At 41.2% G+C, this 25,124-nt stretch overlaps 2 protein-coding genes across 4 annotated transcripts in view; one reads left to right on the forward strand and one right to left on the reverse strand.

The window, feature by feature from the left end:
- Nucleotides 1–255: 255 nt before the first annotated feature.
- Nucleotides 256–25,124, forward strand: part of NT5DC1 (5'-nucleotidase domain containing 1) — a 139,772-nt gene continuing 114,903 nt past the window's right edge. For 2 of the 3 annotated variants that reach the window (XM_042987039.1, XM_042987041.1), the window contains exons 1-6: nt 256–441; nt 5,630–5,721; nt 7,122–7,193; nt 8,324–8,430; nt 13,597–13,676; nt 15,606–15,690. In XM_042987039.1, coding sequence (XP_042842973.1) covers nt 349–441; nt 5,630–5,721; nt 7,122–7,193; nt 8,324–8,430; nt 13,597–13,676; nt 15,606–15,690 — 529 coding nt within the window. In that variant the 5' untranslated portion in view covers nt 256–348. The remainder of the gene's footprint in view (nt 442–5,629; nt 5,722–7,121; nt 7,194–8,323; nt 8,431–13,596; nt 13,677–15,605; nt 15,691–25,124) is intronic. The other variant, XM_042987040.1, reaches the window with a different exon arrangement.
- COL10A1 (collagen type X alpha 1 chain) lies at nt 16,770–24,911 on the reverse strand. The gene is made up of 3 exons (XM_015536021.2): nt 24,688–24,911; nt 23,995–24,163; nt 16,770–19,696 (listed from the first exon to the last, which is right to left on the reverse strand). Exons 2-3 carry the CDS (start codon nt 24,146–24,148, stop codon nt 17,826–17,828), a joined length of 2,025 nt encoding a protein of 674 aa, XP_015391507.1. The 5' UTR covers nt 24,149–24,163; nt 24,688–24,911; the 3' UTR covers nt 16,770–17,825.

A 25,124-nucleotide genomic window follows, 5' to 3' on the forward strand; every position in this document is an offset into this window, starting at 1 on the left:
CCGCCTTTGGGGCTGCGGGGCAGGGGAAGGACGTCGGTAGGGCGCGGGGAGCCGGCCGGCCGCCGTCTGCGGGACGCAGGGCGCCGAAGCGGCGGGGAAGGCGCCGGCAGGCTGGCCGCGCGAGGGGCGGGGAGAAGCGTGGCCGGGGGCGGCGCTCGCGGGCGCGGGAAGCGCTGGAGGCAGACGCGCTGCGTCCTGAGGGTGGCCGCAGCCCCGCCCCGCCGTGCCCCGTCCCGCCCCTGCCGGGCCCCGTCCTGTCCCGTCCCGCAGCGTCCCGCAGCGTCCCGTCCGCGGTCTCCTCGCACCCTCCCGGCACCTGAGGCGCTCACCGGTGCTTCCAGCGCAGCCATGGCTCAGCACTTCTCCCTGGCCGCCTGCGACGTGGTCGGCTTCGACCTGGACCACACTCTGTGTCGCTACAACCTGCCCGAGAGCGCGGTGGTGAGTGGCGCAGGCTGCCCGGGGCGCACGGCGTGCACCTCCATGGCGGCCGGGGCTGGAGTTTCTTCCCGGCTCCCGCGGCGACCGCTGCCAGGGGCCCTGCAGCCGCTGCGCCTCTGCGCAGAACTCGGCCTCCAACGGCGAGGCTGGGCGGAAATGTGCATCCCCGGGCCCCTCCCGAGCCGTCGGCACCGGCTTATGGAGCTCAGCTTTTAGCCAACTTTGAGAGAGCGGTGGGAAGGAAAGGGGCAGAGGGGCAATCTGTGCAAAATCGGGATGAGGAAGCGGTTCCTGGGACGGAAGGCAGGGCGGGGCCAGGGGAACTGGGGATGTCTTTTGCAGAACCCTGGCCTTGGAACTTCCTTGCAAGTCATTCTGGGCACCAGCCGCGCTCCGATGCAGCCACCTGGGCTTCTATTTTCCTTGTGTGCAGTTTTCTTTTAGCGTGTCCACGCGACCACCTGTCAGTTTTTAAACACTGCAGTCAGGGAGAGATTGTGTGGTGTTTTGAAGAAGCACTAGCCGAAAAGTCATTAGAAACTTAGCCCAAATTTTGTCTTCTACCAAGAGACGAAAATAAACATTTATTGCGCACTTCCTACGTGCTGCATGCTCTCTGAATAAGTTCTAATCCTAGCAACCGTCTACTAAGTTTGCGTCCTCCCAGAACTTTGGGAAAAAGGGGGAGTGGAGTATTTATGATACCACACCCTAAGGGGAATTGTCCTTCCTCCCCCATTACTTTGGTTTCACAAGGAAACTAATTGTAAAAAAAAAAAAAATCACAGGAATTTTTTAGTCAAAGATTCTTTTGAAGAAAGTTAAACCACTGTCATGTTAGAACCCGTTTTGTGCATATGTGAGCATAAAAATCTCAGAATGCAAGACCCTCCAGTAAAAGGATTCTTTTTTACAAACCTCGAATATAAGTGAGGCTTAAAGATCGGAAGTATCCTAGTAGTGTGTTACGGATCCTGTTTGGTTCGGAAATCTTTTATGAAATACCAGCAGTGTGCTGAGCCCCTTAACAGAGTTGGATGCTGAGATGGACACGGGCCTGCAGGTGGCGTTGTAACGGGGGGAGGATGCCGAAGAGTTCAGTTCAGCCCCCTGTGGTGAGGGCAGTATTGCACCTTGCTGCAGACTGCCTGCCCCTAGTGTCTGGAGACCCTTCCTCCACACCAGCCCATCTTCCAATCTTCCACAAAACCGTTAATTTCTCATAGCACTTACACATGGCTTAAAATTTCCTGTGAACCTGTCAGAATCTTCCCCTAGAGTCTAGAGCCATGACTCCTTGACATCAGTATCTCTGATAGTTTCTTGTGTGTTCTGTGTGCCGAGGTGAGTGCTTGGCACATACGGGGTTCAATAAGTAATTGAGGAATAACTGACTAAAAACATAGGTATTTAAATAAGTGAAGATGGCACAGCCATTATTCTAATACGCATGCAGTTTAAATGAACTGGTTAGATCCTTACAAGAACTGTGCGAGGTATTTGCTTTGTCACAGTCGCTGTTTAGAGATGAGGATAGCAAGGCAGAGAAAGAATAAGCAGCTTATCCAGAGTCACCCTGCTAATTGGCTTCTGTTCCCACCACCATGCTTTATGTGAGCCAGAAAGCCCAGAGGAGAGGTCTGGAGTGACACTTGATGCTTGAGCTGGGTTCCAACACAAGAGTTAAAGCTGGCAGGTGAGGAAGCAGAGGGGGGCACTTCAGACAGAGGGAATCTAGCCAGGGCAAGGACCCAGAGGCGAGAAACAATTCAGGGAACTGCTGCGTGTCATGCGGCAGGTGGGGAGTTGCAGAAGATGTTGGAGAAGTCGGTGGTGACTGCGTCATAGAACACTGAGTGCCTCTCCCATCAGTATCATAGGCGTTTAATAAATGCAAAATGTGCAGATGTTGGACTGGATGTGTTACCTCACCTGGGGGCTCAGGAAAGGCATCCTAGAAATGATGACCCCTGTGCTCTCCTGGGGTTGCAGACTCAGAAGGGTAAGGGGCCAAGCAGTTAACTCCCGTTTGTGAGTGGGAGCAGGGCCTGGGATAGCCAGGAGAGTGTGTTTGCCTTCTGAAGGCACAGCCACACTTGACTCTTGCCAAGTTCCATGAGGAAGTAGGGGCTGAGTCTCCTTTTTTAAATTTTTATTCATTTTATTTTTTTAAACGTTTATTTATTTTTGAGAGACAAGGAGATGTAGAGCGTGAGCAAGGGAGGGGCAGAGAGAGAGGCAGACACAGAATCTGAAGCTGGCTCCAGGCTCTGAGCTGTCAGCACAGAGCCTAACGCGGGGCTTGAACTCACAGACTGCAAGATCATGACCCGAGCCGAAGTCAGAAGCTTAACCGATGGAGCCACCTAGGTGTCCCAGGGCTGAGCCTCTTAAAAGAACTAATTCTTTTTAAGACCAGTTAGGAATCTGAACTTGTATGAGAAGTCTCTCAACTTTTAAACGTTAATTTGTTTTCAAACACATCAGGATTATGTGGTTGCCACATTTAGTGAAGAAAAATACAGCACCAGTTAAATTTGAATTTCAAATAACAAAACCATTTTTTCTTATATGTATGTTCTGCATGGGATGTACTTATACTAAAAAAATTCATTGTTGTTTATCTGAAAATCAAATTTAGCTAGGCATTTCATGTTTCATCTGGCAACCTTAAGTGGGAACCAAACATAATTTGTAGTCTGCATACAGCTCACAATTTGCAGCTGCTGTCCAGTGTGCCTTATTAGGCACGTGAGACACTGGGAGAGGAAGAGGGCTGGTCATGGAGGCCCTGTGCCGTGAAGGCATCTGGGGTAACTCAGTATAAGAAAAAGATCCAAGAGCTCGGGCCTTGGGACTAGGACAGGTTTCAAAGGCACAGACTCCCTTATTTTCCTCAGCACCATTATTCTCTGGTTCTCCCCACACATTGACCTCATTCTCTCCCATCATAGAAACTTCTCCGCGAGGTGAGGAGCATAGCTGTGGATGCCCCTAACGGCAGCCCTACTGGAAAAGGCCCTTTTCTCTCAGGAAGGTGTCAAGTCTCAGTGGCATCATATGCCCATATCTTTATCAGTATTGTCGAGGGGTGAGAATTTCCTGTTGTCCGAGACCGAGTAAAGTGCCTTGACGTGAGGTGGCAGGTTTAATGGTATGTAGTAAGCATTGGTAGCTTGGAACTGGCTGTGGTGAGAATATTGATATGTGGAAATGGGCAAAGGTACTTATCAGAACTTTTTTTTTTAAACCAGCATATATATGACTGATAATAGCAAGTATTTCAGTTGAATTTACTTGTATGTAAGGCACTGCTCTAAAGCACTTTACATCTGTTAATCCCACAGCACTGGTTCCCTGCAGTCAGGATCATGATGTGTATTTTTTATTATCCATAGTACTTTGTACCTCAGAGTGACTCAGTCCATTTTTGATTGATTTTTTTTTTTTTTAATGATTCAATGGAAATCCATATAACGCATAAAGCCAATGATTTTCAGTCATCTCTGGACTTCAGGAATCCTGTATGGCCTCACCTGGACCCCACCCTATCCTGGAGGCCTGAAATTTCCAGGTGATTTTAGGAGCCATCACTGGTTCTGAATCACTGCCAGGATTGAGAAGTGCTGATATGTAGTGTTGACATAATGTAAGCCTGTTAACAACTGACCTGGATCAGGGTCACATTGCATTGCATGGGAGTACATGTATAGTGATTTTAATTAGCTTTAGGATAGAGAACAGCTCTATTTGACAGGGAGCTTTTTTTTTTTTTTTAATGTTTATTTATTTTTGACAGAGAGAGACAGAGAGACAGAGCATGAGCGGGGGAGGGGCAGAGAGAGGGAGACACAGAATCCAAAGCCCGAAGCAGGCTCCAGGCTCTGAGCTGTCAGCACAGAGCCTGATGCGGGGCTCGAACTCACGAGCCTTGAGATCATGACCTGAGCCCAAGTCAGACGCTCAACCGACTGAGCCACCCCGGCGCCCCTGACAGGGAGCTTTTGATTTCTCTGCACTCGTTCCCTGATGCTCACACCCAACTCCCAAATCCAGAAGTGTGTGGGTCTCTGGGTTTCTGGATTTGGTGTGCTCCCCTCCCTCTGGATTCACCCAGCTAACTGCTACATCTTGCAGGGGTCAGTGTAAACATCATCACCTCAGGGAGGCCTTCTCCCATTCCTTTTACTGTGTCTCTGCTCTCTTCCCACTTGTGCTGTCTCATGCTGCCAAAACCTGTCACGGGTTAACATATGGGAAAAAGGTCGAGTTGCTCAAGAATCTTCTCGGACACTGCTCAGTCAGACCCCAGACCAGCATTCTGCCTCAGGTTCGAGGGCATCTGATGCTGACTTAAGAACCCTCATGGAAGGAGAATGGGGTAGGGCCAGTGTGGACCTTCATCCACCTTCTGCCTACTCTTTGTTTGGTATACACAGTTTTTTAAAAATCAAGCCAACTCTTTAGAGAAAAATAAGACACATTACCCCAACACTCGGGATTTTGTTGTTGTCGAGAAATCGGAAGTTCTATCAACCATCGGCAGAGCATTTATCTTTGTACTTGTTTCCTGAAGCTTTCTTTGTCCTTTTCCTTCAGTTTCCTTAAGCAAAGAAATAAGAGGTATTTCCTGTATCTGATGGAAGCTCCTTGATTCCTCCTTCAGATCATCTGCCTTGTCTCTATGTGTGTTTTCCCTTTGAGACTCCCCTGTGACAGTGACAAAACTAAAACAATTTAGTGACAATTTCGATGTCCTTTATTCGGGGAAATAATCTATGAATTGGGGAAACCCAGTGCCTCATAAGCACTTTCCACTAAGAATGGGCTAAGGATAGATATAATGATAGAGTGGTCTATATGTTTAAAATGAGTTTACAAAGCTTTCAAGTCTTAATGATCTCCAACCCATTAGAATTCAGGAGTAAGATAGTAGTCATCCTTGGTTATGTAATTATATATTGATGGTGTAATTCTGCAGTGGAAAAAGACACAACAGCTACCTGGGGCTTTCAGGGGTGGATAAATTGCTTGTACAAGGGGATTAAACTGCCGAACTTCACAATTAGAGATATTTCTCTCCCATCTGCCCCATGAATAACTCCAGTAGGTTTTCAAGTCTGTGAAATTCAGAATGAATAGTGAATTTTATATTTAATTTCTCTTTATTCCTTCCCCTTATTTATAGCTCATTTATAATAGCTTTGCTCAGTTCCTGGTCAAGGAGAAAGGGTATGACAAAGAATTACTAACTGTGACTCCAGAGGATTGGGATTTCTGGTAAGTTCTTTTTTTTAAGGGCTGCCCATTCCCTCTGTTTCTTAAATGTTGCTGATAAAATTTTAATGCTTCTTCTGTGGAGACAGAAAGTGAAATGTGAAACTGAGTCAAAAGACAAAATGCTTTCTCTATTAAAAGTTTTATGTTTCATTAATTAAAATCTTTTCTACTTTAAATTTAGACTTGTTTAATTAAATATGTAAATAGGCTAAAAGCTTCTTGACTAATTTGGATGTTTCTGTATGGCTTAAGTTTGTCATAAGTTTCAGAGGTTATTAAGAACTATCTTTAAAATTTACATCTTAAAAAAGAAAGTTTGCTTTATTGCCCTTCAAATACTGAACTGTAGAAGAGGAAGAATCATGTTTTGAATAAATGTCTGAACTGGGACATTTGGTTTTCTGTAATTTGGGTAAACGTTCCTGTCTCTAAGTCTCTTACTGCTTACTCTTAGGGTTCTCTACTTGCCAAGGCTTATTTTGTCTCTCTTCCTTATCTAAACAACAAAATAAAAATCTAACATTTTAAAATTGCTCAGTTGAAAATTAATAATAAATCTAAAACACATGAAAAAGACATACAAAAGTAATTCTAGAGCAATGATGTTCATCTATTATATATTTCTGCAGTGTTTGGTTAGTCCTTTTTGATGTATCCCTTTTGTAAAAAGAAGAAACACAAATATTTCACTGTATAAAACCGCTGACTCTGGAAATTTTACTGTGGACCAAAGTCAGTAATGCTTCTAAAGTACCCTGTCATTTTTGTTTAATTCTCTTGGTATTTGGTGGCATTATACTTCCTTGCTTTATTATTCATAAAATGAATCTGTACCCACCTCTCTCCCCAAATCCCACAAGTCTTTTGCAGTGAGGAACCTGAAACTTAGTATTTGACTTTCTTTTAGTGGTTTTCAATAGTATGCCCTGCCCAGAGGGCAAGGTTTTAAAACCTGACCTAAATCGAGGAAATTTCTAAAGAATATAGGAGAAACTCTGGCTAAGAGCTTATCTGGCAGAATTTAAATGTGTGTGTGCATGTGTGTGTATGTGTGTGTTTTATTTAATGAAAAATACTTGAACATTTTAACAGAGACATGAAATAATGTTCCTTTTTTTGTTCTAATTTTTGAATTCCTCTTTTTTTAAAGCTTAAGGATTTTACAAACTAAACATGCTGTCTCTCATTTTCCCACATGGCAGTTTTCCTTACATACTTGCTCTGTGGATGCTATTAAATTTTAGAATTCTTGGATATTCTTGGTCTTTTTAACCAATATATCATTCACCTGCATGGGAGAATCCCTTTCAGCATTGTGACATTTTGGAAGTATAGATTATTATTTCTTGGGGTTAGCCGAATCTATGAATTGATCAGTAATCAAATTTTTCTCTTTTTAGTTGCAAGGGCTTGGCACTGGATCTGGAAGATGGGAACTTCATTAAATTGGCAGATAATGGCACCGTGCTCAGGTAATAAAATTTAGTTGTGAAATCTAAACTTTTTCTCCAGGACACTTTGTTATTATATAGCATTTGATTGTTAAGTACGGGTCAAATAAGATTATTATTTTTATCATTCAGATGACAGATCATGTGCCTCTGTTTCTTCATATGAATTGTTTTAACGATTTAAGTACAGATCAAGAAGCATCGGACTTAAAGGTCTAGTTCTTTTAAATTCGGCTCACTAGAAATATTTGCAGGAAATTCAGGAGAATTTTAATAACTTGCTTCATCTCATTGATCACCTCTACTGCAAAAGAGCCTGGAGATTATGTTGTTTTAGATGAGTGCGCAGTTGCCTGGAATAAAGTGAGATTTCTTTTTACTAAGAAGACAATGAATGTTGGGTAGGAGTTGGTGGTCTATGCACACTTCTCCTTCCTTCTCCATTTATCCAAATTTGTCCCCCTCGTGCAAGACTCCTGTTGTATTTTAGCTCCTTCTGGAAGTTTTTCTAGGCTACTCCAACCCTCATCAGTCTCCCTCACACTCAGTACTAATTCCCTTTCCTTCCCTCCTCTCAGGGTGCACTGGGCACTTGGAGTATTTGGGGGGAGTGGGACAAGCAGATGAGAAGCTGCCGCTGCCACTGCTCTGAGCCTTACAGAGCGGGCCAGGGTGTGAGCATCTGCTTTTCCCCCAGCACCCATAGTAGAGGCAAGCCAACGTGGCCACAGCTATGTGATTTATTATTTCTGTTGACGTGATCAGAGTCGAAGGAAAGGACGCTCAGCACAGGTTACCCTGGCACATACTCTCCCTTTTGATACATCATTCTTTTTGCACGCTATGAACTCATACTCTCCCCTGGACCTCACGCTAAGTGCAGATAACTACAATAGGTGTGGCCCCCCTTCTGATTATTTTGTTATTCATTTGCATGTTTCTTGCCTTGGGCAACTAGAGCTGAAGTGTAGTATGTAGGTATACATACTCAATGCAGCTTTGACCAGGACCTTAAACTCAACTATCAGATTCTTAACAGTGTACTTAGCTCTCTTCAATCATAGTTAAAAGAATGTAAAGCATTGTATAGTTTTGGTTTTGTCTTTCATTGTTGCATTTGTGTGTCTGCCCCTCCCATCTCCCCAAACCAGAGCAAGCCATGGCACAAAGATGATGGCTCCAGAGGCACTGGCAGAGGAGTATGGCGGGAAGGAGTGGAAATACTTCATGTCTGACACGGGAATGGCTTGCCGATCAGGTATGGCTCATGGGATGGGGGGGCGGTGGGCAGCACCATTACGTCTCCTATTGTTTTGGATGTTGAACCTGGGGCATGAGGGCATGAAGCATGCCATTCTTGCCTCCTGTCAGCCAGTTTACACCAGGGGGCAGCCGTGGTGTGATAGGAATACGATGCTTTCCTTGTGTCTGATACCTGTTTGGGAGTTGGTTCTGCTTCATTTAGGGTTTCATTGATTGCTCCTTTTACTTGTACTTGTTCTGGAGTGAAAAGACTAGCACCTAGGAATAATACATTCCTCAGTCTTCTGTATTTTTTTTTAGTTTATTACATGCTCAGTCCTTTTATTTCTCCATTACACATTTCTCCTCGTATTCATACTACCCACCTCTCTTGTTTGCTTGTTCTCTTGTTTTCTTGAATTCTCTTCTTTACTCTCAGTTCTAGTATCTTCTGCCTTTGTCTTTTCTTTTCCCTTATTTTAAATGATTTCATATATTTTCATATCTTTCTTCCCATTGTCTTTAAAGAACATGAATGGATTTCTCAAAACTTATTTGTAGATGTTGATATGCATAAATTAACAAGTAATGCTAAAGACATTATTATAAACAAATAGACCTTGTTATGTTATAGTTGTTAGTTTTTCATTTGTTCTAAATGTTTGTGCCATTTTCTTTCACACTACACTTTTGAAATGCACCTGTTCCTCAGAAAATTTCGTAACCGGGTCAGGGGCGGGGGACACCTGGCTGCCTCAGTCGGTAGAACGTGCGACTCTTGATCTTGGGCTTGTAAGTTTCAGCTCATGTTGGGTGTAGAGATTACTTAAAATAAAATCTTAAAAAAAAAAAACAAGAAAATGTAGTAAGAATATAGTTGGAGTTATTCCTTGTTATAATTAGGTTTGTTTGTAACATTCTCTGTCTTTTGAGAGTTTGTTTTGCTTTTGTACTGAGATCAAAGTGTCAGGAAATGAGTAATCCTGATAAAGTAAATCGGTAGGAAAACGTATTTCACATTGGGGATCAATACACAATGCTTTCACACATCTCAAGTCCAAATGGCTAGTGGGAGTGAAATGGGTGTCTATGTTGCCCTTTACTCCGCTGAGGATAGAGGACTGCTGTTGTCTTTCCAGACATAGTCAGTTGTGGATAGCTGCCCTCCTCCCAGAAAGGCCAGGCACAGAGCTAAGTGTTTCACTCTGCCATCCATTCGTTAAAGGAGTAAACTACATTAAAGGAGTAAAGTATTTCTCAGCCAAGAAAAGAGCATTCACCCAGTAGGACCCACAGTCTGCCCACTCCTCTGGCTGCTAGTGGGCGCCACCTCCTGGAATCAGCAGCTTCCCTCTGGTGCTCAGTATAGCCAGGAGTGCTCTGAGGATGACCTTGGAATTTATCTCCTCTTTAACTGAGTTGGTTAGGGAGGTGTTTCCCCTTCCTGTGTTCAGTGATCAGGTGGTGGTGACACATGACAAAGGCCTTTGTTTCTGCCACGTTGTAAGGGAAAGCTTTGCCTTTAAAAAGTAATACAACTTTTTTTAATTTTTTAATTTTTTAATTTATTTTTTATTTTTATTTATTTATTTTTTTAATACAACTTTTTTTAAATGTAGAGATCTATAAAAGAAGAAAAAACTGGCCTATGATTCCACAATCCAGTTAAATTTTGTTTACGTTAAAAAAAATACTGTGAGCAAATGGTTAGAAAATTTAATTATAGAAAAGAGTAAAATGAAGAGTAATTATCTCCAACCCCTGGCCCCAGAATCCCCTATCCTTGAACTTATTTCTCAAAAATACCAAAAGGAATCATACATTTTCTGTACTGTGCTCTTTTTAATTGACATCTTGGAGATCCTGTCACATTCGCACACAGAGGTGTACTTCAGTCTGTTAAATGCTGCTGTGCTCTGCCATCCAGTGCTGTCCATCAGTCTGTCCATAGTGCATACTGACTTTGTGTCTAGTGTCTGGCCATTACAAACAAGCCTGCAGTGATGTTTTCATATATGTATATTTTTCACTTTTGTGCAAATGCATTCAGGGTACACTCCTAGAAGTACAGTTGCTCTAAAGACACGTAGGTTTAAAATTTGATCAGTATTGCCAAATAAAACCTTTATTTTCACGAACACCAGTTGGTTTAGCTGTTTCCGTCTACTTTGAGCGTACTCATCCCCAGAGTTAAGTAGAGCATTGTCAAGTGCATTCCCTACCAGTATGTTTAGGGAATTTAAAGCATTGATGTATAGAGACATTTTACTGACCATTTACTTGATAATCACTTTTCAGGTTCTTGCACTGGCAGGAGTATGGTTTTCCTTTCCCGCCGATTTCCAGAGAGCAAGTCCTTTTGATCTTGTTTCCCTCTAAACTGGTGGATTATGGAGAAACAACTTGGTATAGCGGAAACCACAGGGAGCATGGAGGCAGGTGGTCCTGGATCATATTGACTCTGTTCCTTGCTGGGTCAAGTGATCTGGCAAATTACTAAGCCACTTTTGGCATCACTTTGTTCATATTTAAGTGAAGATGATATCACTCACCTGCAGGAGAAGTGAGCTAACATAAATTGTTCTCTTGCCCTCAGTCATTTGTGTGCCTCTGTTCTGTTATCAGTAAGAATATGTGGTTTGTAAAGTACATAGTTGTTGGCACTGGGTTCTTGGGGAGCAGTTTCTCTGTGAGCACAGCCTAACGATTTTAGGACTTATCTTCTTGTGGAGGCTTGTTTCATTGAACTGAGCTCACTAATCCCTTCATTGCCAGTGAGCTCTCTGCTTATAAGGAGAAGAGAGTCAAAGCTTTCATGTGGTAGTCTTGGAGTTTTGTTGTGGGAAGAGGCATTGAGAGCAGCCTGGTCCAGTTCACAGGTAAAGACTGAACAAGCCTCGGTGTGTCCACAGAGTGGTCATCCAGCCCAGGTTTGATAGCTGAGTGAGTCAGCCCCTTGCCTTGTGGAAGGGAGTTTCATTAACCCCCTGCGTTATTTGCTTAGACCCCAACCAAGACTCGTGATCAGTGTTTCAGTTCTTTAACTGAACTTCATCTGTTAATGGCCATAAAGGGAGTGAAAGGGGAGGGGAAAGCAAGGGCACATATCTGGTGATGAGGACACCTGCTGCTCCCACTGTGCCCAGAGCAACTGGCCACTCTGGTGTCATAGGCCAAGAGAATAAATACAGCACAGGTTAATGTACCTTGGAAAGCTGTTCCCACTGTCTTAGGTCTTGGGAACCCTGGAGTATTATGTGGCCTTACAACACAGCAAAGTGTGAGCAGAAATGTACATGTTATATTATCTCTCTCTTCCTCCAGATCCTGGTTCCTCATGCTGACAAAGCCAGTCTAACCTTTCTTAGGAATGAAAAATAGTCTAATAAAATGAAAAAATGAAAAATTGCCAATAATTTCAGCTGCAAAAGAGTAAAAAACAGTTTTTAACTGAGGGAAAGGATACACAAACCCACACAGCCATTTTGTGAATTAACAGGAGAACTTTGAGTTTGTTTCGTTTATGTTCTTAATAATTTGATATGAGGAAGTAAAAAGCATTAAATGGCAGTTAAAGGGATAGACATCTGGCCCCTGCAGAGGGTTTTCTCCTGTTAATTTACCCACGACACTCCTTCATTCCAGAAGTCCGTTCCACTATTAGATCATTCATTCATTTGCTTAACAAACATATTGAGGGCCTATAATATGCTGGGTATTGCGCTTAGTGGACACTAAAGAGCAAGACAGCCGTGTTCCAGAACCTCATACATTACAAATGGGAGAAAGGGAGGACTCGAAATCAGGCACTTATAATAGTGCACTCAATGTTATGACCATTTGAAAAGTACTTTCTTACATTAAACTAAAATCTGGCTTCACCTTTGGTTGTTTGATTCCTCTTTGTGCAAGGGTTATGACATTGGGACCCCGCACCCTGCCCAAAGCAAAGTGGTTGGTCTCAGTCCTGGTAAACAGGAGTGAGATGTTAGAGGCGATGAGACGGAAGGAAGGAGCAATGGGGGCTGTGTTCCACTGGGACTTCTGAGAAGCACTGAGAATACCTCCTGGAGTTGTCAATCCAAGGGACAGAAGTCTTCACTGTCTCCTAAACTTGAGGCTCATCCACTGGTGCCTGGAGCTTGCCACGTGAGCCACGTGGACTCCACAGGCTTTTGGAGAAAGTGAATGACACAGGTGTGCTTAGGTGGGATGATGTCATTTAGCACGGCCATGGCTGGGATCAGACTTGAGCCAAAGGGATGTGACATGGGTCATCAGGTGTCTGCCCAGGGATGGCAGATTCGAAAGTGACATCTGTACCAAGGAAGGGCTCAAGTTTGATTCTGTCCTAGGGCCAAATAGGGTAAATTAAATTCCTCTCTTCCATGAGATCCTGGAGTGCCTGTCCTGTGCTCCTGAGATTTTCCAAGATTAGTATACTGTGTCCTGATATGATGTGCTATTTTTTTTTTATTCCTCTCAGTGCATTGGTTATTCTCACATTGCACTGAAGGTGGACCAGCCAGCACAGTTATGGAAAGGCACTGTTGTATTGATTATTTCATGGTACTCCAGTGTTAGACTGATTGTTTTGGAATTCAGTGACATTGATAACATAAATTGTGGCTTTTTCATAATCCATTTTATATTTGGGGTAAATCTATTTTTAATTTTTACATAAAAGCACTTTTTTTCATGAAATCCTTAAATTATGGATATCATATTTTAACTTTCTTGCAGCTTAAACCTTCTTTAAAAGACAACAATAGGGGCTCCCTGGGTGGCTTAGGCTGTTCAGCATCTGGCTTTTGATTTTGTCTCAGGTCGTGATCTCACGGTTCATGTCATGATATCAAGCCTGCATTGAGCTTTATGCTGACAGTATGGAGCCTGTTTGAGATTCTCTCTTTCCCTCTTTCTCTGCCCCTTCCCTGCTTGCCTGCATGTATACACATGTGCTCAATCTCTCGCTCTCTCTCTCTTTCTCTCTCAAAAAAAAAAAAAAAAGACATTAAAAAAAAAAAAAGACAATGGTAGCCTGTAATGGAGCCATTCTGAATTGAAATAGAGGTCCCTTTAAGTGACTAACCCAAAATCTAGTGTCTCTTTAGCCAGGTTTCTGTGTGTCACATAAATGAGGCAATAATTTATTCCAGTTTAAGTTTTTGTTCTTTTTTAGGAAAATATTATTTTTATGATAACTACTTTGACCTGCCAGGAGCTCTTCTATGTGCCAGAGTCGTGGACTCTTTAACAAAGGTGAGCAGGGGCTTATTTTTTAGAAATTATGGTATGTATTTAGTCATAAATCAGAGGACTTAATTATATATGTCTTTTGAGTTGAGATTTTACTCAGTTTCCTCTCTGTAGTTGTAGAAGTGACTGAGGAAGAAAAACAAAATTTGGTCGAGTATTTTGGGAAAATTAAGTAGCAGTGACTATTTTTTTTCTCAAGGATAATAAACCTATTCGCCAGCAGGGGGTGCAAAAGTCTAAAAAGAAAACAGACCTCATAGGTGGACAAATATTTTCTTGGTTTCATTAGCAGAATAAAAAAAAAAAAAGTAATTAAGTAAATTCCACCTGTTCTTAAGCATTATAAATAATATGAAATTAAAAAATGAGATGGAGTTTTAAAATTCATCATTTTGAGCAGTTTGATGCATGCAGACTTTATACTGTTTATGAAGATGGAATAGATGTCTGGTTCCAAGAAGTTGTACTTAGTTAGGGCTTAAGACCTGTGAACAGAAACCAGTTTTATGTCAGAATTACTTTTCTTTTTTGCATATGTTGTCTTTTAAAATCATAATGATCATGTTGATAATTGAACATGGATAATGGTTTATTTTTGAACCAGAATTAGTCATGTTTTTGTGAAAGTTTCTGTTGAGCAGTAATTTTAGTATGTTGGTGGAAGTTATTTACGTGAGCTGGAGTCAGTTTTTTATTCATAGTAACTTCAAGCAAATTTATCAGTCCTCAAATATTTCAGAGCTTATATAATTAGATACAAATACCTAGTAGTTTGTCTTTGTTTAGCTAGAAGGACACCAGTTAATGTTTCCAAGAAAGCAAGGGGTTGTAGGGTTATGTGTTTTAATATAATGTTACTTGCTTCCTGGTTTAAAGAAATCTGAATAAAAATGGTGTACGTTTTGGTTTTTTTTTTTTTTAATTTTTTTTTTTTTTAACGTTTATTTATTTTTGAGACAGAGAGAGACAGAGCATGAACAGGGGAGGGTCAGAGAGAGAGGGAGACACAGAATCTGAAACAGGCTCCAGGCTCTGAGCGGTCAGCACAGAGCCCGATGCGGGGCTCGAACTCACAGACCGTGAGATCGTGACCTGAGCAGAAGTCGGCCGCTTAACCGACTGAGCCACCCAGGCGCCCCTCATTTTGGGTTTTGAACCTCCTTTCTCTCTCCTGTAGAGACTTGCTGCTCTTTTATATAGAAATCAGGTAAATGTGCATTGAATTCTAAAGTAACCAGCTTTTAGGACTTTAGGAGTTGAAGTTTCTTAGCCCCATTGATGCCCCACTACATGAAGAGGCACATTCTGATATCTCAAAAGCTATAACACCATAAATTTTCTCATGTGTTTAAAATACATAATTTTTAGACTTTACATTGAGTGGAAATTTCTATTTTATTTGGGCTATATGAGCTATATTAATATTTAGTTATATGTATGTATATTGTATATATATATTGTGTGTATATATATATAAAACAGTGATTTTCATGGAAGATTTCTTTTTTTAAATCATTCGGAAGAATGAGTTTGTACATCTATTACCTTTTCTAAAACATGAGTCCCAGTTTTATTTTTTATTTTTAAAAAACTGTTTTTAATGTTTTATTTTTGAGGGAGAGACAGAGTATGAGCAAGGGAGGGGCAGAGAGAGAGGGAGACACAGGCTCCCTGTGAAGCCTGTAAAGCAGGCTCCAGGCTCTGAGCCGTCAGCACAGAGCCCAACGCAGGGCTCGAACTCACAGACCATGAGATCATGACCTGGGCTGAAGTTGGATGCTCAACCAACTGAGCCACCCAGGCGCCCCATAAAATATGAGTCCCAGTTTTAGATTACAGTAATATTGTAATGGTTTGGCAAGTGTTTTCTACTGGGCTTGAAAACAGAATTATTACATATGTTAACATTCGGAATTTTTTTTTTTTTTTTAGCAGAACAATGGTCAAAAAACATTTGATTTTTGGAAGGATATAGTTGCTGGTATACAACACAATTATAAAATGTCAGCTTTTAAGGGTGAGTAATGTAAAGAGAGATTTTCTAATAGATGTTTATTAAATGCTATGTCTTATGAATTACTTAGAAGTTACCTATTTTGTTATGTGTCTCAATTAGGATTTACGTTCATCTTAAATTTTGCTATGTAGTTGGTACTGTTTACATTTTAAGAAGTTCTGTAATTCATGTCTGGTTCATGGCCGTAATTGCCAGTATTCTGAGCTATGCTGTCTCTTACATGCCTGCCTAAAGGGTCGTTCTGTGGGCTCCCTAGAATTGAAGTTCACACTTCACTATTTCCCAGCCTGGGAATGCAGATTACTCACACCTATAACCATTGGTGTCGTGGTTATAGACTGGTAGGGGAAGTGAGAATTCTATTCTCATTGCTTAAAACAGGATTGGCTGACTCAGAATGGGGCAGAGACATCGCCAAGCTGCAGCTAAGGTTTCACAGCTGTATCCGCAGGTCTGCTTGAGTTACACAGAGGATATTTCTAAGGAATAAAGAGATGCGTTTATCATATGTTACCTCGTTGACTCCAACCAGACTGTCCTGATTCAACCAGTGGGCTGACTGATAGATGCTCAAGAGCAATGTTTCTCAGCTTAGAGAAATGTTGCCTTTTGATTGACATAAACTTGCCTGCCTTCTTTTTAATGTAATTTAAGCCATCAAAATGTAATATCAGCTCTTAAAAGCTGATATTAACGTAATCCTAAATATTATGACTAAAATCATGTCAAGGCAGCAAATAGTAACTGCAGAATATTTTTTCAAATTACATATTTCTCTGCCACCTGCTTTGTCCTTCCCTGAAGAAAATCACTGTTTTGGAGTAATCGTCTCACTTTTCCATGCCCAGTCACCTGCCCTTCACCCTGGCTGGTAGGTCCCATGCGGTCCTGTGGGGGCCTTTTCACAGTCCACACTGAGTGCTGGGGGAGGGGGGTGTGGGAATGCCCATCCCCAGTAGAGGGGAGTATCCGTGACAACTGTAAAAGTCACCCACATACCACTACTGTTTTACTTTTATTAACTTTGTAAAATGAAAAGCCTTCAAAGAATGGTTGAGAATACCAGATTGCTGCTGTCGAATAAATTAACATAAAAATCTGTTGATGTTACTTTATTGCATTGTAAATAAGGAGTAGGTAAAACATTTCATGCTTTAACAAGTGAGGCACAGCTTAAAAGTTTTAAACAGCAATATAAAAATACAGTACAGAGCATAAATAAATAACGTCTTTTCATTTCTAGTCAGATTTTGAAACGCTTGACGTTAGTTATACTTTCACTAGAATAGGAGGCTCAGGGTACATATGGTAATGGTCTGTAAACCCACAATATCATATTATGTGAGATTCAAGATGGAATTAAAGAAATCAAATTAATCACACTTGTATTAAGTAAATAAAATAGGTTAGAAACCCATTTCCAAGTTATGAAGGGTATATAGGAAGCTTTCCTGCAGTCACAGAAAAGTTTGCAAAGGTTCATGGCTAAAGCACCTTGCATTTCAGATTAATTTTAACATAATGTTTTGGTTTTATTAGAGCTGTAAGAAGTCTATGTGCACCTGTATGTTTGAATAGATCTTGATGAAGGGGCCATATAAGCCTTTGAGTAATGCACCATCAGAAAGATCTCAGGGTATACAGTGTCTTTGAAATTTGAATATTCAAGTATTTGAGTTCTGTAAAGATATGATACCTCCTGATTGTTTCCTAGAAGTTCTCCTGTTAATTGTTAGAAACAGGCTTCTTTTTAAAAACAAATGCTGAATTTCTGAAATCAAATTTAACATAATTTAGTGTCCCATTTCAGGGTTTCATTGCGATCATTTTATTTTTTTAGCCTAGTAGGACTTTCATGGTGAAAATTTTAAATACTGAAGGAGTTCACAGAAAACTTTAAAGAGTCTTAAGGCTGCTGACTAGAAATTCAAGAGAGTCTTCGCATATAATTTACCATTGCTGCTCGCTTTGTCAGGGGGACAGTTTATTGGTCTGAAAGCTCAAATCTGTATTTTGGAAAATTAAAATTAGTCACATTTTTTTTTTTGCCTACCTCCATATACATTTTGTGGGGCGCAGTGGAGTTGGAGAATGCCTTTTCAAGCAGATTTACGTTAGCTCGGTTGGGAATATGCTCACATTGGTGCCACCAAGAACCCTGAGAAGGAGGAGTGGACATACTCAGAGGAGTACAGCCCATTTGACCCAGCATTGGGCAGCTGGAGCCACACCTGGTCATTTTCTGTGAGATCGAGTATGGCACTCCCGGAAGCCTGATCCAGGTAGCCTTTGGTGTATTCATCATAGGTGTACATGACAGGGGTGCCGTTCTTATACAGGCCCACCCAAACATGGTTCCCTTTCACATGCACGTGGTAGGAGAAATAGTATGTTCCTGGTATCCTACAGGTAAAGATTCCAGTTCTTGAGTCATAATGCTGTTGCCTGTTATACAGAATCTTATCAAATGGGATGGGAATACCTACAGCTGGGTAAGCTTTGGAGAGAATAACAGTGAACGCAGACACAGGCATCCCAGTTACTCCCTGGTTGGCACTAACAAGAGGCCTTTGGCCTGCCTTTATAAAGCCATCAGATGGGGCTGCCTGGCCTGGGGGGCCTGGAGGGCCTGGGGGACCGGGGAGGCCAGGCTCTCCAGTGTGGCCTCTTGGACCTGGAGGCCCTGGTGGCCCAGTGGGACCATTAAGCCCCTTAGTTGCAATGCCAGCTGGGCCAGGAGGACCTGGAGTTCCTGGATCCCCTTTAGATCCAGGGAATCCTGGAATGCCTGGTGGCCCAATGGGGCCTCTGGTACCTGGTATTCCAGGGGCACCTCTTGGACCAGCCTCACCATTGTGTCCAGGTACTCCCTTAGCTCCTGCTGGGCCCACAGGACCTGGGAGACCAGGAGGTCCTTTAACTCCAGGGTCACCTTTTGGACCTGGGAGCCCTGGATTTCCCTTAAGACCACTGGTGCCTGGTTCTCCCGGGTACCCTGGTTTTCCATCTAACCCAGAGGAACCCCTTTCTCCCTTAGCCCCAGGGTGTCCTGTAGGCCCAGCCGGTCCTGTCTCACCTTTAGGGCCTGGAATTCCTCGGTTGCCTGGGATGCCTTTTGGTCCTTGGGGTCCCATGTTTCCGGGGGGTCCAGTCAGACCTGGTTCCCCAGGATGGCCTGCTGGGCCTTGTTCCCCTTTGGCACCTGGACTCCCTGGAAGGCCAATAGGTCCTCTTTGTCCCTTCAGGCCTGGTAACCCTGGTTTCCCAAAGCCAGGAGCCCCGGGGACCCCAGCTATTCCTGGGGCCCCAGGGTGACCTTTTGTCCCAGGAATCCCTGGCTGGCCTGGGGCTCCAGGGGCTCCTGGCTTTCCAATGCCTTCTGGTCCTCGTTCCCCAGGAGGACCTTGGGGGCCTGGTGGGCCAGCTGGTCCTCTCTCTCCTGAAAAGCCCCGATCACCTTTGATGCCTGGCTGCCCTGGAAGCCCATTTTCACCTCTTTTTCCTACTCCAGGAGAGCCAGGTGGTCCCATGGGACCCTGAGGGCCTGGAAGGCCCCTCTCACCTGGGCGTCCAGGAGTACCATATCCTGTTTCCCCTTTCTGTCCATGCACACCAGGGACTCCTGGTGTGCCCTTTTCTCCAGGAAAGCCTCTGGGTCCTGGGGCTCCTGGAGGTCCTTGTTGTCCGGGTTTTCCTGGAACAGTAATTCCAGCTGGGCCGGGGATTCCAGGTGGCCCTGGTGGGCCCCGTGGTCCTGGTAAACCAGGTGGTCCAATATCTCCTTTGGGTCCATATAGTCCTTTCTCCCCGGGTTTTCCTGGGAGTCCTGGCAAACCTGGCTTTCCAGTGGTGGATGGTCCTGGTGGTCCTGGTAATCCTGGCTCTCCTTGGGGTCCAGGACTTCCGTAGCCTGGTTTTCCTGGTGGTCCAGATGGACCCGGGTGCCCTCGAGGTCCCACAGGGCCTGGGGGACCAGGGATACCTTGCTCTCCTCTTACTGATACACCTGAAAGACATGTCCGATACACAGACCCAGAGAGAGGGATGATTAGTAATGTTAAGGGATCATTGCTTCTTGAAATATAAATCAGGACAGGACATGGCAGTGTCAGTCCATTTTGGCAGACTAAGCTCAAACGGTTTCAGATAACACATTCTATATTGTTTTTAAAAACACTGCCAGAGGGCACGGTTTCATAAAACCATGGCTACCATAGTAGTTTCATTAGATCCTAATTATCCATAAAAATAAACTGGGATTGAAGAATTCATCTAGAATAAGAGTATAGGGGGGACTGGGGCGCCTGAGTGGCTCGGTCGGTTAAGCGTCAAACTCTTGGTTTTGGCTCAGGTCATAATCTCACAGCTCCTGAGTTCGAGCCCTGCATCAGGCTCTGCACTGTTACCTTACCCCCATTTATTTGGGGAAAATCATCTACCTCAAAAGGAAAGGGGAAAGTATTTAACAGAAAAGGAGTGAAGAGACAAATGCAGAAATAATGGGAAAATATTTAAGAACTCTAACAATTGTCTTTCACAAAAGCTAGCCTATATGACATCAGTGAGAAGTGCTATTGATTTCTAGTTTATATCTGCCATGGCTCTGCTGAACACAGTTTATATTTAGTTTGAATTTTTTCAATTTCAGTATATACTGTGAGCTCCTACATTCTCTTTTAATTGACTTAAAATCGAAACAAAGAATTAGAGAATTAGATCTAATGGGCAAAGTATATAAAATAGTAGTAAAATATTTATCTAAAGTTTTTTTTGACTAATGCAAATAGATATTGTTGATTTTATAAAGCTGTGAGTTCATTTGAACTAAATACTTCTACTGATATTATGGATTAAATTCAAAAATCACTTATTCACTGCTTGCGATGTGAAAAGTGCCCCTGGGCCACAAGTGTGGGGGAAGCACACGACACATCTTATAAGAGTCCTCAAGGGAGCAAAACACGTGTCCATGTGATAAGTGCTTAAAGAGGTGTCCAAGGGTTTGGTTTTAGTCATTCAAAGGTGGGATTAAACAGAGCATTACTGCCATTAGGATATATAATTAGGGAAGTATTACCATGTCAAAGAATCTTTAGGCAGCAATCATCATAAACATCTATAAGATACTCTTTCTCAGAGAAATTCTTTAATAGCAAAAATGGTAATAAAATGACATGTGATTTAAGTGTCTACTTGCAGAGTTTATATTAAAATCACTTTCTGTTTAATAAATTTTCAGGAACATAGATGGAATGCCTTCATATACTATTTAGATTCTTACACGTTGGAAAATGGTTCATAGTAATGGTAGATTTAGCAAATGGCATAATCGTTGAATGGTTTGGTCAAAACCCTGAAAATGACGTTTGGCTGTGACTTTTGAGCCATACCTTTTTTGTACAAAAATGATTATTTAATTTACTTAAACTTTGTCTAAGTCTTTAATGGCTTTAGAAATCAAAATGAAAACTAAATTGGAATTAATATTAAGTGAATTGAAATAAATTGTAAATTGCCTTTGAACACATAGGTCTATGGGTATAGTTCCCATTAACTGTTAATTGTTGGTACATTATTATATTTTTAAAAATCTTTCATATTAATTAACTGGCATGTAAGAAGTAGTTAGCCAACAATAGTTGCCTATTCTCCTGGGTAGAGAGATTCCTGATATCTGAAAAACATTTAGTGACAAATGAAATGTAAAATACAGAGCAGAATCATTAAAATAGATGTGCTAAAAAAGGAAAATTATTTTAGACTTGGATATTTTGTACTGATTAGAGTTATGTTTTGTTTTGCAAATTTTTAAATGTATAGAACTTTATTCACCCCTGGATTTTCAGAAAATGACATCAGGAAGAAGATTATGAGAAAAATTAGTTTATGGGAAAGATCTCCATGTAATCATACATATCTTATTGATAGATTGACTTTTTAGTGGACATATATGATAGTCTATAAGTGTAAAGGGGTGTGATACATTGCAAGTAGAATAGATGAATAAGTAGAAAACAAAATAGTACATTTTTTTTCAAATGCAAGCTATGTTAGATGGGGTTTGCTTCAGAATCTTATTCTGAATCTCCTAAAGATCAGTATCCATACTAAAAATGATATGGTCTTGGTCTGGTCAGAAATCTGTTTAATGTTAAAATAGGGAGGAAAAACAGTCTTACTGAAAATGACTGTATAGAGCATCTTTTGAAACTGGAAGTTCCAAGACAGGGTGATCTCAGTCACTTGGAATGTTGCCCTAATAGGTCCTCCACCTCTTCATGCAAGAAAGAATGTGAGTTCTGTTGTGTCTTTGGGGGATAGCCCCTGTTTGTTGCTTGCCAACCGAAAAAAATTAAAGATTAGGGTGATACCATCCTCAAGGAGAAATGATTACCCAGCAGAAAAGTTTCTGAAATGCCACAAGCCAAAATAGTGGTTGATTATGTCGGAATGTGGCATCCACCTGGCCACCAGCTCCGCAGTCCTTTGCAGTGTAATTTAGTGTGTTTTGGCTGAGCTGTCTTTGAGCCTGTGTTGAACAGATGAGCCCAGGAATTAAATAGGCACTCTTTGTGTTTCTGTTATCAGTTTAATGTTATAATTGTATAAATTGTGGGCTTTTGTCTTTCTTTCAGTGCATTAGTGCCTGCCAATGAATGATAAGGTATTTGAGTTTCCACCTCAAATTATTATCAAGTAGAGACCTTAGTGGAGTTAACAATTAAAATGCAGCTTCTAAACTTTTCATTTGTTAGTAAGATACATATTTTCATTTATTCTGCAGAAATAGCCAAGATGATAAAGTACGTAAGGATGGGAAGATAGAAATATTTTTAACCTTCTATGAGTGGTGCATGTGATGCTTGAGTCTTTTTAACTCAAGACTGTTTCATATGATCTTAGTAAACTATAAAAAGTGTGAATTAGTGATCATAACAGTGTACCCAGTGATGTTTGTCCTAACATTTCACATTGCTGTTCGTTGCTTCAAGTAAAGTAGCAGGTTTCCTTATCTTTTATTCTTTCTTTCTGTAACTTTTCTCGTTCTCATATATGATTTGTATTCTGAGGCGTTCAGAAGTTTTTGTTATGCACCTGTGCCTTTGTTTTTAAACATTGAGCTCCCTTTCATGAATTGCTTTAAATTTTGTTTTTCTCAAGAAGAGATTCCTATAAGTTTAACTTGCTCAAAATGGTTGTCTCCAAAAGCATAATTTGTAAAGTTTATGGCAAATACCCTTAGCATTATTTGCAAGGTAAAATATATAACTATAATGAAAAAATACTAAGGAAAGGAAATTTGAGTCCTGCAATCAGTTCAGTTTTTTCAGTTTAATTCAGTAGATTTTTACAGGCAGTTTGTGCCAGATGCTATTAAAATGGAATTAGCAAATGTGAAACCTAATAATTGCCTTTTTTGAGGATCTGTTAGTAGTGTACATACATTTCCTCCGTTCTCTTCATAGTAACTGAGAAAGCTGAACAGTTGGGAAATGGATTCAAGAACAAAGTTAAATCGTGTCTAAGGCTACCCCACCCGTACCACCACGAGTGAGGAGGAGTACCTACTCCCGTAGTGCTGCTAATACTTGAGCACTTGACAGGTATTCACTCACTTAAGCTTCATGACAGCCCTTGGAGATAGCTGCTGCTTCTTTTACAAATGAAGAAACTAAGGCACAGAGGGGACAAGTAACTTACCTGAGGTCCCATAGTTAGTACAAGGCAGTTCATAAGTCTGAGTACTTAACTGCTAAACCATACAGAAATTTATAAAGAACTGTGAAAATCGCTGCTTCATTTGTCTGTTAAGTTTCTTGGGAAGGCATTAGATTTTATTTGATAATTAAGACTGAGTTTTGTATATGTGGACTAGCTGAATCGGTTGTAAAAGTAAATAATGGTTAACTGTTTAGATGCATAAACCTGCTACTCTTTGTACAATTGGCAATTATTTTTAGTTAAAACATTTTAAACTTGATTAATTTTTATTGGATTCATATTTCTAGATTATGGGTAATTGCGCAAAAGCATCATCTGAGGGAAGAACTTTGCACACATAAAAGTTCTTACTATTCTTTGGGTACATCTTTCTACTATACTCATTATACAAAGGATTTTAATGTTCTTGAATAGACCTGCTTTTTCCATAAATTATTTTGTTCTAATATTTCGGACAGGTTCAGGAGTTTAAAGGTAATTGAACACCAAATAGAATTAAAAGCATTTTGTTTAAGAGATCATTAAGATTGTAGAAAGCAACAACCAATACGTTTATACAGCAAAATACACAGTTTTGTTTACCTTTACTCTTTATGGCATAGGGAATGAAGAACTGTGTCTTAGTGTTGGGTAGTGGGCCTTTTATGCCTGTAGGTGTTTGGTATCGCTCAGCATAAAATCCTCCATGAACCAGGTTCAAGGACAGTAGCAGCAAAAGGGCTGTTTGTGGCAGCATGTTCTCAGATGGATTCTGAAAAACAGAAAAGAATAGTGTCTTGTTATTGACCTGTTTTATCTGTCTGATGTTGGACAGATGAATTCTTTATTCTAAAAGGTAGTTAGCTACCTTTTTTTTTTTATCTTATCCTGTTTTTAATGTATTCCATAAATCAGAATTATAAGTTTTTAGTTACATGAATATATGGCTTAGTTGTTATTGGAATCCACATTCAAGTAATCAAGCAAAACTGAAGTGATTTTTAAAAAAAAGAAACACAGAAACCATAATTGGATGCATATATTAATAATTCAGTATCTTTAACATAGATTGAAACATCCACTAGTTCCAAAATACACTGAATAGGACATGATTTTACCAATATGATTTTATTAAGACTGTCTTTTATGTAGACTGATACAAATTAAACTTTCCAAGTACACTTTAGTGGAAAGTCATTTTTTTTAAATGACAAAAACCAAATAGTCAATTTATTGAGGCTTATTTCCAAATAAGCTAACATGGAGGTCCTCTAGAGTATGAAGTGATAGACTTACCTGGTGTTGGCGTTCCTGGAGATGATTTCTTTGCAGCTTTCTGAACCCTCCTGTGCCCAGGTGAGCAGTGCAGAAGGGTGCCTTCTTCAGAGCTATCCGGCAGTATTTATACTGGTTTTTCCCTTACTTCATGAGGTTACCCTGAGTTTAAGCTCCTCCCTCGAGAGGTGGAGAGAGTACTAATTATGGTGGAAAGTTCTATTGGGCAGGCGTACAGGATCAGGTTGGGCTGTCTTTCCTTGTTTTCTTATTGAAAAATAAACTCTTTGTCTTAAATATATATTAATAGTTTTAACCATGCACCATCTTTTTCTATGATTTTATTTTAGAATTTATTACTCAGATGTTTAGGTTGGTTCATGATGGGATGATAATACCCCCTTTTATTTTTGAAAGTACATTCTTGTGTTATTTGTTTGAAAATATTTGGTAGTATA

Source organism: Panthera tigris, chromosome B2 (assembly GCF_018350195.1).
Source record: "Panthera tigris isolate Pti1 chromosome B2, P.tigris_Pti1_mat1.1, whole genome shotgun sequence".
NCBI classification, from domain to species: Eukaryota; Metazoa; Chordata; class Mammalia; order Carnivora; family Felidae; genus Panthera; species Panthera tigris.